Source organism: Podarcis melisellensis, assembly GCF_964234715.1.
Source record: "Podarcis melisellensis genome assembly, chromosome: 12".
NCBI classification, from domain to species: domain Eukaryota; kingdom Metazoa; phylum Chordata; class Lepidosauria; order Squamata; family Lacertidae; genus Podarcis; species Podarcis melisellensis.
This window is the reverse complement of record NC_138544.1, coordinates 33,036,704-33,051,264: the sequence shown is the minus strand read 5'-3', so window position 1 is coordinate 33,051,264 and position 14,561 is coordinate 33,036,704. Positions and strand designations below refer to the sequence as shown.

The 14,561-nt window shown below is 40.5% G+C and overlaps 1 protein-coding gene across 14 annotated transcripts in view; it reads left to right on the top strand.

Annotated features, from left to right (window-relative positions):
* Positions 1-14,561, top strand: part of PPP1R9A (protein phosphatase 1 regulatory subunit 9A) — a 151,440-nt gene that overhangs the window by 69,030 nt on the left and 67,849 nt on the right. For all 14 annotated transcript variants that reach the window (XM_081931215.1, XM_081931214.1, XM_081931224.1 and 11 more), the window contains 2 exons: positions 11,141-11,273; positions 12,455-12,575. In XM_081931215.1, the coding sequence (XP_081787341.1) occupies positions 11,141-11,273; positions 12,455-12,575 (254 nt within the window). The remainder of the gene's footprint in view (positions 1-11,140; positions 11,274-12,454; positions 12,576-14,561) is intronic.

The following is a 14,561-nucleotide window of genomic DNA, read 5'->3' as shown; positions in this document are numbered from 1 at the left end:
TTTCTGATCATATTCAGCAAGACCTCCAGGACCGATATAAAGAGTAATGGAGAGATTGGGAATCCTATGCATGTTTACTCAGAAGTAAGTCCCATCACATTCAGTGGGACTTACTCCCAGGTAAGTCTGCATAAGAGTGCTGCTTTAATGGCCCTGATCTAACAAGTTGCTGTATATGCAGCAACGAAATCACTCCCAGACACACACACACACACACACACACACTCTCTCTCTCTCTCTCTCTCTCTCTCTCTCTCTCTCTCTCTCTCTTCTTTCACAGTGGGCATGTGGATCTGGGAGGAGTATGTGTTGCTAAATCGATTCCCTGGGTTCGAACCACTGCCTTCATTTAGCTATGTGCAGTGATGCCTTTGGTTATCTTTTGCCAAATACCAGCTGTCTTGGACACCACTGCAAGCTCCTTTTTAAACTGTTCACACAGCAGCTTGTAATATGGCATGTTTGTGTCAGCATGCAGGGGGTCGCAAGGCCAGCTGGTTAGCCCCAGCTGGGTCGTATCCTTCCAGCCGTCCCGCTGTGAAGACCCATCGGCCTCTAGTCCGACGTAAACCAGCGACCCGGGCTTCAAAGCCAAGCCACACTATTTCAGCAGAGTGAACTGCACACACAGAATAGGTGTGAGGCTTGTGGAAGCATACTACAACTACGGATTTCGTAATCATAAATAAGGACAAAGAAACATGTTGTCTCTCTCTTTGTCTTCCCAGAGAGACAGAGAAAAGCAAAAGCTATATACACAACGGAAGTTCCCAGCATACTGTGCTGGTATATAAACAGAAATGTGACACGCAACAGTTCCATGTCTGCTCCTTAAGGTGGAATGGAAATCTCAACAGTTTGACCAAGGGTAAACACAATTACTGTCATGTAGGAGATAGTCATTTCCCTACTTTTCTGGATCAAGTTCATATTTTCTCCTCATTGGGGTGTTTTATTTTGTTGTAGGTGATGCATCTAATTTTTTTATTATATAGAAAGAGATTATTCTCGATCTGCATGACCTGTAACTGAAACATGATAAACTTTCAAAACCTATTGGAATTTGGCAAAAGGAGGATTAGTGTTCAAAGAAAAAAGTCAACAATTCCACTGGGTAGAATTAAACTCTTGGGCATCTCTCCATAACATTCTCACGAGCTTTAAATATGAATTTTAAATTTGCATTTTAGCATTCAACATTCTAAACATGTGCTGTGGTCTAAACCACAGAGCCTAGGGCTTGCCGATCGGAAGGTCGGCAGTTCGAATCCCCGCAATGGGGTGAGCTCCCGTTGATTGGTCTCAGCACCTGCCAACCTAGCAGTTCGAAAGCACGTCAAAGTGCAAGTAGATAAATAGGTATTGCTCCGGCGGGAAGGTAAACAGCTTTTCCGTGTGCTTCTCTAGTTTTGCCAGAAGCGGCTTAGTCATACTGGCCACGGAAAAACTGTCTGTGGACAAACATCGGATCCCTTGGCCAGTAAAGCGAGATGAGCGTCGCAACCCCAGAGTCATTCATGACTGGACTTAACTGTCAAGGGTCCTTTACCTTTTTATGTCGACACCTAGTTGGTTTAATTGTGAAACCTACCATTGTAAACATGGTGAGTTATTTAGACATCTCCTTTCATGTGTTTTGTTTTTGTTGAGATGCGAAATAAACCAATGCAAATATTAATTGTAATCCCACACCCTCACCCCCACCTCCAATTCATCCTCCATTGTGTGATAAATGAAAGCATACAAATGGCATTTCTTTTAAAACAAAAGCTAATCAGCTTTTGAGCCCAATGTTGTTGGCTGCATTCCACTGAGATCTCTTCACTGAGAAATAGTAACATATTAAATTTGAATGCTAATTTGTGGAAGCCTGGTCTTCTTTTATATAAACAGCCCTTATCCACTTCTCATGCTGCTGCCAGTATGTAACCTCCATTACCTGCCAACAATGTGCTTACGAACTTCCATTCCTCCGTGCAAGGAGCTTGTAGGACTGGATTATACTCTGATCCTTTGAAGCCCTACGGTTCACAAAGCCCTATTTCCTATTTCAGGCCATAAATTTTTAACAGATCCAAGTTCTAGGTTAATGTTTATCCATTTGCTGCAGGCTTGGCTTCCCACCGAGTTTAATTTTCCCATACCAAGTTTCCTCATTGTATCAGAGCCACTTCACAGATTAGGGAGGAAGAGAATTTAGGGAGTACTGAGTGCACTTGTGGTGTGTGCTGTCATGTTTGAAGTAGGTACACAAAACTTCTGCAGCAAGAACACAGGGCAGGCGTTGTGTATGGCCGATTTGTATATATACCTGTTGAAAGAGACGCACATAACTGCTTCAGTTTTGACAGCGTGTGTTCATTTGTACACACAGCGATGCTCTTAATCTGTCATGTGAGAAGTGACCCTCAGATTGGTGTGATGCATTTATTCAGAGCAACCTACACAGTTTCCAAGAGCAGAGCTATAATTACTGGTGTCCTTGTTGCCTCTGGGACTGGAACATGGTGGCGTATTGCAGTTTCTCTGTAGCTGCCTTGCTGATCAATCTGATGCATGTTTCCTTAGAACTCAGTCCTGCTAAAGTCTGGTCTCCTGGAATAATAGAAAGGCTCCACTACTTCAACTCTGTGCTTATCTCTTTGAAAATTCATTGAAAGCATGAAAACGCCAGGCCAGTTCTTCTTTCTCTGCTGTGTTTAGTTTTCTATTTATACGGGGGGGGGGGGGGTTCTTTCCGTAAGGAAATATTTAGAAATGCAGTTTCCCCACCTGCGGTCGTATACGCCATTCTAACACTTTAAAACAGTGTTTCTCAAACTTGGGTCTGCGGCTGTTGTTGGATTACAACTCCCATCATCCCTAGCTAGCAGGACCAGTGGTCAGGGGTGATGGGAATTATAGTCCAAAAACAACTGGAGACCCAAGTTTGGGAAAGCCTGTTTTAGAACTCTTAAAGTGCAGGACAGTGCAGGGACCTTGTTGACCCAGGTCTTGGGAGGACCAGGTTTGAATTCCTTACAATGGTCCCAGGCTGTGTGGGGGCTTGAGAAGGTATGAAAACTCACATTGGTTGGTTCTCAAACAGTCCCTTCCCTCAGGTAGCAGCCTGAGTCCTAGGCTTGGGAGGTAAGGTTTAAAAGCAACTCAGTGGTTCTGATCTCACACGGTCCCTCTGACTTGCGGTAAAAAAGAGGTTCCAGTGCCCTTTTAGTTGAGTCAGTGTTGCAACAGTACCAGGAGATGGAAACTCATTGCAAATGGAACTGGTTTTCCCCCAGTGCAGCCCATGAAGCACTTGTAGAAATTTTGGATCTTGCCTGTGCCCTCCATGCCAGTTTTATTCCAGAGGGTCTCCCAACCCTCAGTGGCAGTTTTTCATGGAGGAGAAAGGGGGCTAAAGTGGGTTTGGGAAAATGGACAGAAAATGGATGATGGGACTTATGCAAGCACTTTCCGCTAAGGCAAAACTCCCACTGGATGTGACCCATTGTTTTCTCCCTAATCTGTTGTTCACAAAAGGCTTTTTATCTGTTCCTGCACACCCCTCCCTGCCCTGACAAAGAACAGGAGGATGCCCAGCATAAGCAAGAGGTGTAAGCCATTTATTTCATTTTTTTGATCATTATAATAGATGATTTACCTTTATTTGGGTGGAGACCAGTTCTCCGCTAAGCATGTATATACTGAAAGTTATGAAGTATAGCAATATATTTTGACCTTTATTCTTAATTTTAAGATCATTTATTTTGAATACATGGAAAGCATGGATGGACGGGGTATAAATAATTAAATTATTATTATTGTTGTTTTTATTAATGTGAAAGGGTAAGTTCTGAAATGAATGGACCATTGTTCTAGGCTGCAAATCCTGGACTGGCTTATGAAGATAGGTAGAATTGAGTTTTAGTAGCAGAGATTTAAAAACATGTTGAAATCAATGTGATTTAAACGTGTTTGCTTAGAACATGACCATAATTTTTAGTTTCATTGTGTTGTTGCCCCTTCAGAACCTGGAGGCGAACTTAAACATTGATTTAACCTTATCATATGAACACAACAGTTCTTTGGCATTTTGCTGTTTACTTTGGTTGTAGGCAGAAGCATGACAAATATACATATCTTTCACCTGAAAATAATGGGATTGTACAATATGCTCAACAACAAAAAACAACAAAAAGCAAACACACATCCATTCAGTGACTTACAACTATGGGTGCTTATTTTCCTCACACTGCCGCACAATCTCTTTGAAGCATGATTTTAAAAACAGCGTTCTGAGCCTGATAAAAATATTTTGCTTATACAGCTGATGTTCCCACGTGCATCTGTGACCTTCTGTTTGCTGCCTAATCATCATTATTTTTTTCCTGAATTATATTTACAGCTGGTGCTGCCATACCAGTTAGGCAGATATCCCAGATAAACCCCTACTTTTGGCTTGTATCACATCCTCTTTTGCCTTGACTACCATATTTGGAGGCATTAGAAAGCTAAACTACTAGGAATAGAAAGCTGTCTGATTTTTGAGGCACTGATGTGATTAAATGTAATGCAATACATTCGGTATGAGCTTTTAGAGGATAAACATTCCTTTGCTTACTGTAGGTAGCTTTACATCTTGCCTGGATGCAGTTCACTGTGCTCCCAGGAAGGAGAGCAAGAATACGGAACTGTCATGGGGGGGGGGGGAGGAAGTGGGGGTGGAAACCCAAGTCAGCCAAAACTGAATTCTGCCTGCAGGTGCTGTTGAGTTAAATCTACACTATAAAAATAAGAAAGCACTACTCTAGCACTTGGGGATCTGTAGCATATATTCTTTTTGAAATATTTCTTTTTGAAAAAAACAACAACAACCTGGCAGCTTTCACTACAGTACAAAAGCTTTTTCAATAATCCTCTTTGCTGCTTTCTAATTGTTCGTTTATGTGCAAGTGACGTGATACCAATATGCTGAAGATAGACTTAGGTTCCATTACCGGCGCTGCCAGTAGACACAATCCGCTGAGACATTGATCTGTGTTGACCCTTTTCAGAGCTAGGAGGAACACATAAGCGGTTTTGCAAAGGTCCTGTTCATTTCAGCAGGGCTTGCTTTGGAGGATTTCCTGGGGGGCTGCACCAGTGTTAGAAACTGAGATATTAAAGTTAGGAACTAAATGGCACCTTAAACCTAGGTTATGGGCACAAAAGGTAAAGGTAAAGGACCCCTGGATGGTTAAGTCCAGTCAAAGGCGACTATGGGGTTGCAGCGCTCATCTTGCTTTCAGGCCGAGGGAGCCGGTGTTTGTCCACAGACAGCTTTCCAGGTCATGTGGCCAGCATGACTAAACTGCTACTGGCGCAACAGAACACGCAGAAGCCAGAGCATATGGAAACACCATTTACCTTCCCACCACAGCGGTACCTATTTATCTACTTGCACTGGTGTGCTTTCGAACTGCTAGGTTGACAGGAGCTGGGACCGAGCAATGGGAGCTCACTCCATCACAGGGATTTGAGCAACCGACCTTCCTATCGGCAAGCCCAAGAGGCTCAGTGGTTTAGACCACAGTGCCACCTGTGTCCCTTATAGGCAGAACAACGGAATGTCTATGTGCACTTTTTTTATATAACAAGAATACAAAGCTGAAAATGATTGAACTTCAGCTAAAAACTTATATTCATTTTCCATGTGATCTGAAGACTGCAGAAAACAAAGCCATGCTTCGCCTACCCACCCACCCCCATAGTCCAAAACAATGGGAGTTGTTTTGGACTACAACTCCCATTAGTCCTGGCCAGCAAGGTGTTAGGGGATTAAAAAAGCATATGAGTCCAGATCACAAAGTAAATGTCATTTCTAAAAACCAGAATAACTTAGGAGAAAAGGATTTGCAGTGAGATGTTTATGATCCATATTTCCCATAACTTGTTTCTTCTGTTCTTTGCAGTATTCAGACAAACCAGTTTTATTACTGCAAACTCAGACTGGAAAAAAATAATGCTTCAGGGTAATCAGAATTGAAACCGTGAGTCTGTGAATGCCAAGCTTCTAACAATGCACCAATCTAAACTGATGCCACCTGCAATTTGTATTAAAAGTCCACTTCAATTCAGATCTCCATATGCTTCTCATTTTTATTTTATTTTATTGCACTCTAGATCAGTAGTCTTTAATATTTTAATTTGTAGTCTTCAACTTGACACCCAGCCTTTAACCTGCAGCATGAGGTCTGTGTTCAGTTTTTGTCTCTGTGTGTCTGTGTTCTCACTCGCATCTCTGTCTCTCTTTGTATCTAATTTTCCTGATTTTCCTACTTTTTGTTTCCCTCGGTTCAATGGTTACAAAAAGAAAATGGTGGCAGTATCTCTGGAGTGAATCCTGACCCACTAGTTGAAGATAGTCAGTATACTCAATACCCTGTTTCCATATTCTGTATAGTTGGTGGGGTTTTTTTACATTGAAATGGACACAGACAGCATTGAGGAAAATGTGTTTCATTGGCTAAGAGTATCAATTTAGCATGAGCAAAAGCAAAAGTTGGATCAGTTTTTGATGCGGGTCTGTCTTACTCGTTTGGAGTTTTTATTTGACTATTGGAATTCCAGATGATGAATGGAGACGAAGGTGCATTCCTGCTTTCCAGTTTAAATGGTTTTAACTTTATGTGGGAAAAGATTGGTGGACAACTACCCCAGAGTTTTTTGATCTACTGCCATAAAGTGAATCCCTTTTGTAAGGCGAATATGGCATATATGATCTGTTTTGTTGGATTATTAAGAAATTTGTTGGATTTTTGAGAACCGATTATGCATCTGGGAAAGTATATGCATTTTTCTTCTGTGCTATCACTAGGGCAAAATGGGGTTTAAAATGGGTGTGGATAATATATACTACATATCCCAGGTTAAGTGATAGCCTGCTGAAGGAGCATGCACGTTTTCTGCTTGTGTATGTATGTGTAGAATAGTATACATACATACTATTCTAGTGACTTAAGGCTTCAAAATGTGCTGCTTGAAAGTATCCATGGGAGGCAACCCAGCAAAAACACTGCTTCTGTGCAATCACCACTTACTTATTTCAAATAAATGCAGCTCATGTGAGGGTAGTGCTTTGAGGGCTGATCCCCCAGTCAATTTAATTAGAACAGTTCTCCTTTAATACAAGATTCCCTTTCCTTATCCTGATGACTTTGATGCTCTTTTAGGTTTGAGATAACCATAAAATGGAACAGCATACTCATCTGTTACCTTGACAACAGCAAGGCTTGCTGCAGGCAGTGATGGAGAGGCTTCAATTGCACATGCACATCGTGTTAATTTTTCCTTGTGGCATTATTGCTGATTATCTCTGTCTACAGTTACTTACTTCATTTTTTTGAAAAATTGTAGTTTTGAGCTCTGAATAAATCACGATATTTCTAGAACAAGTCCTTTCCCCTAATCAAATATCTAAACTTAAGGAACCAGGAAGTGTGTAAAAAGCAGCATGGAACAATCCTGGAACCTGCCAATTTTTTAATGTATTGAAATATGACACACACCATATACGGTGTTATCTGGGATACAACAACTGCCTTGTACTGTAATTCCTAGCATTGCTTAATAAGACCTTAAACTGAGTTCAGAGGGCTTTTCTGTCTGAAGCTTTGCAAACTGAAGCTGCTTAATTTCAGTATTTATTTTAAGTAACTTGTTTGTGTTCAATGCCAATTGTGAAATTAATTATTAATTCATAATTGTAGTTTTTGTTTATACAGCATAATTTCCATAAATATCGGCTATGTAGGAAATATTGCCAGGATTTAGGCAATATTTGAACACTGGTTGTGTAGCTACAAAGAAAAAAATCTGAAGTCTTTAAAAAAATGGTAGTTTTTTTTAAGGTAATCAGTGGGTTGGATCCAGACTAAATTAGCTGATCTTAGGTAATATTAAAACCAATGGGATAAGTTAGTCATGGCTTAATTTAAGTATCATTTATTTCACTGTGAACTAAGTTCAGCTAATTTAGTCCGAGTCCAACTCTGAATAGTACATTTTTCATTTATATGTTGTATAGTGTTGCATTTTTGTATCAGTTGTATAGGTATTTCAGTCAATTGGGTATTTGAAATACCCGAACCATTCAGTAAAAGACTATTACAATTTTTTCTTGCTGTTTTACAGGAGCAAATAAAAGCATCTTCTTTACTTAGAACGTTCTTTAATTTCCCCTCAGAGAAATATGGACTGAGCAATGCTAGCTTCTGGTGTGAAATCTTGAAATGAATTCATAGCCAGAAGCAACAGCCCAACAAATACAATAACAGCTGCCCTTTTAGAGTAAAATTAGCAATGATCTCAATACCAAGTACTTTGCTAAAAGAAAATACACTTTCCGTTTTGAGGCCATTGCTAGCTACTTAACAGCAGCACCCTATTTTATTACCTTGGGTTGCCTCCTGAGTGACGGCCGCTTTCTTTATTCTCCCAGCAATATTGTAAGGTTTCCTTGACAGTCTTGTCAGTATGAAGGGGATGGTGGAGTTTGCCAAGAAATACAGGATAGCTTTAGCACCTCATGGGAGGCATGTGGAGTCCAGGCTCAAATCCAGAGGGGTTGTTTGCTTTGCCAACCTGAAGCCCATTTTTGATGCAACGAGAAGAGCTTTGTTCCTTAAATAAAGCATTTCAACCCACACAGTATATTATGGTAGCTCAGTTTTGTTGTTAATTTTTTTCATTCATTTTGGGGTTGTTGTTTTTTGCAGGTTAGTAAGGAAATAATTTATTTAAGGTGTTATAAGAGAAATGTATGAAGGGAAAATGGAGTTCTGCCCTCCACCATGCCTAGCAGCCTGGGGTTTTTTTTGGGGGGGGGGGATTAGTTTTGCACAAAACATGTGAAAAGCCAGCTTAATGTTTTACACACAAAAAATAATGTGATCCTCATTATAGATACCATTGCAAATTCTCATGTTTGAAGAAGCTGTAATTTCTCCTTTTAAAAAAATCAAGTAACCCATTACAGTGGTACCTCAGGTTAAGTACTTAATTCGTTTCGGAGGTCCGTACTTAACCTGAAACTGTTCTTAACCTGAAGCACCACTTTAGCTAATGGGGCCTCATGCTGCCGCTGCACTGCCGGAGCCCGATTTCTGTTTTCATCCTGAAGCAAAGTTCTTAACCTGAAGCACTATTTCTGGGTTAGCGGAGTCTGTAACCTGAAGCATATGTAACCTGAGGTACCACTGTATTTTTTTACAGAACTGGTGATTTTGAAGGGGGAGTGGCAAGGGGAGTATGTTGGATGGCAACACCACATTCTAACACCAACCCAGTGGAGTAGCCTACTAGCAATGGGTTTACTGCTCTGTTTGTTTCTCCTTGCCACCACCATCCTCTTTGTCCTCTAGGTCACTTTGGGATTCCTGCTGCCTTACAGTGGTCTACTTGGGAATAAAAGGACTGCCACCTTAGCTCAAGTATTCAGCTTTAGACTTAAATCACTATGGGTTGTATCCATTGTTAGTCGGAGTCAGAGTAGACCCATTGAGTTGTATCCAGTGCTAATCATCGCAGAGCAGACCCATTGAAATTAATGGAGATGACTTACTTAGGTCCATTAATTTCAGTGTGTCTGCTCTGAGTATCATTCACTTGGGTGCAACCCTTTGATTTTAATGGAAACTGATTCTTCACTACTCCTTACATGGATTTCAGTGAGAGAAAAGGTTTAACCGGCATAGTCTGGATCTAATCCCTTAATGACTTTGGAAGTCTTTTAAGGAAGAATGTGGTAGCACACACTATCTGTGGTACTAAAGAGGTAGCAGAGATAGCAATGCCCATTGTGTTTTTCATGTCAGCTGAGTGAGCCAATAGGCCTCCCCTCTTGCTACATTATTGTATGGAGTCACCCCAGTAGCTTTAGGAGGAGAAATGGTGACAGCCAACTAGTTGCTCCAGAGAATCTTGACTACCCCAATTTTTGTTGTTGTGCTTTGGCTTTTGGATGTCACTGAGTTTTATAGAACTGAGTGTCTGATAAGGTTTAACCAATATTTAACATCTTATTCAAAATGCCTTATGTACAAGAAGTTTTAATTTATGCGGCACCTAAGGTTTCAGTTTACTGTAGTATATACTGTAGTATTCATTTATCAACAGCTTTTATTTAATACAGTGTGAGTAAATCACAGCTTTGTTATTTGTTAAAAGATGAAACTAGTGATAGTTCAGATTCCACCATCATATTGTATCTTATGCACTTTTTCAAAATTGCTGCGAATCTTTCAAGTAAAGATAGTGCTCTTTTAAAAAAAGATTTGAACTGCCCTTTGTTTTACATTATTAAAAAGAACAGAGTGGTGCTCTTTCTGGAACACGTATTGAATTTGTTGCTATATGGGTTAGAAAAAAAAATCTGCTTAATGCAGAAATAAGATCCTGAATCCTAAAGAGGTGCTGTGGACAAAAGGTAGATTGGGGTCTACTAGTAGATCTCTCAGTATGTTACAGTAGATCAACAAGGGTTCAGATTCTAAATTATTAAATAATTATTAAATCATACGGACAACAGAAAAGCTTCCCTTCCACCTTGCCAAAACAAAACAAAAAAGCTGTAGCACTTTGTGGATTTTTGTGTTACAGGATTGTGACCTCAGTTCTGGAACTGAAAGCAAATTATTGAGTTGAGAATGTGTTCAGAGGCACAGTGACCCAGTTCCTTAATTCTAAGAATATGGTCACCCTCCTGACCCACCATTTTGCATCTGGCTCCAAAGACAAGCAACCTCATTATTACTGATGTCCACAGTTATATGTGCACAACAGTTATTTCCTTTAAGAGAGGGGTGGCTAACATCTGACCCTCTGGATGATGTTGGACCACAGCTCCCATTATCCCTAAGCACTGGCCATAGTGGAAGCTTGGGCTGATGGGAACTGAAGTCACACAACATTTAGAGGGTCACGGGTTCTCCATCCTTGCTTTAAGAACCTATGAAACCCCCTTTTCAATTAAATCAATGTTCTATCTAGCCAGCCAGATACTCCAGAAAGCTCGGAAGCAGGGTATGAAAACAATAGCTTACCTCTGGAGTAGTAGTAGGTTTTAGAAGTGAGCTTTTGGATGGTTTAGTTGACTTATTACCATTATCTTTCTCTCCAGGTTTTCCACACATATTCTAATGAAGATTATGACAGGAGAAATGATGAAGTAGACCCGGTGGCTGCATCAGCAGAATACGAACTAGAAAAACGTGTGGAGAAGCTGGAGCTTTTCCCAGCAGAGCTTGAAAAAGGTATGCATTCTACAAATGCTATGCTGCAGAGCATTATTTTTAATGTATAAAGTGTCATACAGATATGCAGTAGAATTGCAAGACTTTGCCAGAAAGGGATCATGAAAAACCTGCCATAGCTTAATATCTGGGGATTTCATAAATAATCAGCAGTGTGCAATTTGTATAAATAATTCCTGGATATTAAATAGTAATATTATATAGTATTATAATAATATAATATATTATATTATATATATATTATATAGTAATCCAGTTGAGGTAACATGTTAATTCGCATCAGTGGCCCCTGGTGTATGCAGCAGAACATTGGCTTCAAACCTTGTCAACCTCAAATAGTCTCCTGAGGGGTTGATCCCCTCATATCTGCAGTCACAAAACTGTTTTCCGAAACCCCCTTTTAGGGCTCATTCAGACTTCCTTTTGTGCTACATTTCCAGGCACAAGTCCGGGCTTTAAAGTTCCATATCTGAGCAGTTTTTTTTTTTTTTTTTTTGCTTTATCCCGGTGCTTCTCCAGATTGCCATTTGCTCCAATTCAATGGTAAAAAACAGGTTTTCCCTGGAAAAGCAACAGGACAAAAGCAAAAACACTTAGACACAGAGCTTGAAAGCCCAGAAGTGTGCCTGGCAAGCACAATGTGAAGGGAAGCCTGGACGAGCCCTCAGTGTCAAAATAGATTTGCCAAGTGTCTCTTTGAGATATGTGTGAGTAGGGTTTTTGGTATCCAGATCGTATTGTTTATTGCACTGGTCCCCCACCCCCATTTCTGTTATGGAAGACTGCTTTTTAGTTGTATCCTGAACTCAGCATGTATTAGTGGGCCATAATTCCTTTGAACACAGGATTTCTTGATTGGCAGCCATGGCAGAAGGAGCAAGATAGGCTTCTTTCTCCTTCCATTGCAAAAAAATGATTGGGGCTACTTGACTTCCATGATGGGAAATAAGAAATACTGTAAGTCTGTTGAAATGTTATGGCTTTATGAGTTAGGGAGGATGACCTCTAGAATGACAATGTGTGTTTTACTCTTTGTGCATGCAGTTATAAAGTCATAGACAAAAAATTCATGGAAGGTTTTACTCAGGTGGGGAGAGAGAACAGGATTAAAAATGTCCTAATCCAAGAGTGAAAAATGCTTAACAAATGTATGGATCTGCTTTGATTTATCTGCTTCTCAGATGAAGATGGACTTGGCATCAGCATTATTGGAATGGGAGTTGGAGCAGATGCAGGCCTTGAGAAACTGGGCATTTTCGTCAAAACAGTAACAGAAGGTGGAGCGGCAGAAAGAGATGGCAGGTGAATAATAATACAGTATGCTGTTGTGAATATAGATTGGGATTGCTTTAAAATACAGCTCCTGTCTGATTTTGTTCACAGGCTTCATCTTGTAGCTAAAGGTTTTCTTGAGGCCCCTATTCCCAGTATGGCCTTCTAAAAGGCTGAAAACCTACTTGTGCCTATGAACGTTCACCACCAGTTCTCACAGACATTTCTGTTCATTGAAAAGTTGCTTTGTTCTGCAAATAGCGTTGTCAGGTGGACTGTTTCATGGGTGAGAAGGGAATTAAAGCACCCTCTCGTTTGGGAATGATCCTTCTAACCTCACAGCAAGTCTGGATTTCAGTGCAGACCGAGATCTGTACGGAATCTGCTCCATCCCAGAACTAATATTGTTTGTTTCATATTTCTAGCCACAACTTTATCTTTTCACAGTACGTAACACCCCCCCTCCCGAGGTTTACTTGCTGTATACATTCATTGATTTATTGGTATGTAAAATTAAGTTTTGTATGTCTCCATAGCAAGCTGCTACATATTTGTTGAATGTATCAGGACCCTTTTTTCCGATGGGAAAACTTGCTATCTATTCTCCCCCTACTTGCTGTATCTTCAGTGCACAAGCAGTATTTTGCTTGTTTTGGAGGCTCATGGTGCGCAGATCCTCTACTTTTGAGACAAAATAATCTTGTATTCCTTCAAAATAACTGTGATTATCTATGTATGGTTGACCTTGCACCATTGCCTTATCTTCAGAATGCGGAGTGCTTGGGGAAAAATTGTTTACTTTTCCAGGTCACTCCCCGCAAAATACCCTTTCATGGGTCAAAAGTGAAATTTAAAGTAAAATACAGCATGACTTATATAGGTCATCTCCTTGCTCTATAAAAGTGGAGTGATGTTATATTGCAAAAGGAAACTGAAGCTCTTATAGAATGAAATCTAAAAGTAAAGTCAAATCAATAATTTAAAAAAGTCCCAGGCTGTGTTGCAAAGGAAAACCTCTGCTTTTGCCAATATTCTAGAATAGAAAAGCAGAAATCAGTATATAATTCTATGGATCTTGATGGTTCCTTGAAAAATGTGCCAATGTGCCTAAATATGAACAATCATATATACCAAGGGTTGCCAATATGTGACGCTGCAAATACTGTTGAACTGCAACTCCCATCATCCTTGATTTTTGGCTAAGCTGGCTGAGGTTGATGAGAGTTTATGTGTCTTCATAACATATGGAGAGCACTACACTGACTACCTCGGTTGATATGCTGTGATATAATATGATATATTGTAGTGCACTACACTATATAGTATTATATACTAACTGACTCCACTACAATGGTACTAAAATTGTTAGGCTAGCTGGCTTCTGGTCCTGCCTGCCTCAGTGGAGGCAGCCCCCACAACAGCGGGGGATCGTCGGCAAACGAAAAACAAGGGTGACTGAGGGTAAATCATCCTTGCAAATCCTCCCCAGGGACGACGGGTATAGGCTTCACTGGCAGTTCATCTTGGTACCTGGCTCTCGCTCTAGCATGGAATGTTGGAGGCAGGGAAGCGCTGAGTGCAAAAGCACTTCACCTGGCGAAAACCCTCCTACGCCGCCATTAAGAAGCAGAGTTCTCCGTTTAATTGCATCTTTAATTCTTTAAAGTACTGGTGTGTGATGGAAAAGGGTTGCAACAACATACTGCTGAATATACCAGCTACATTAGGCATAGGCAAACTCCGGCCCTCCAGATGTTTGGGACTACAATTCCCATCATCCCTAGCTAACAGGACCAGTGGTCAGGGTTGGTGGAATTGTAGTCTCAAACATCTGGAGGGCCAGAGTTTGCCTATGCCTGAGCTACATGGATCAAAGGTTTGAATTAAGGTAAGTTTTTCTTTGGTGTGAGAGTTGGTTGGGGAGAGGGAAACCCATGGTTTGTTTATTCTAAGCTTGTTTTATATATTTATGATTCGGCAACCCTCTCTGGAAAAAAGATAAAAAGATATTTACAA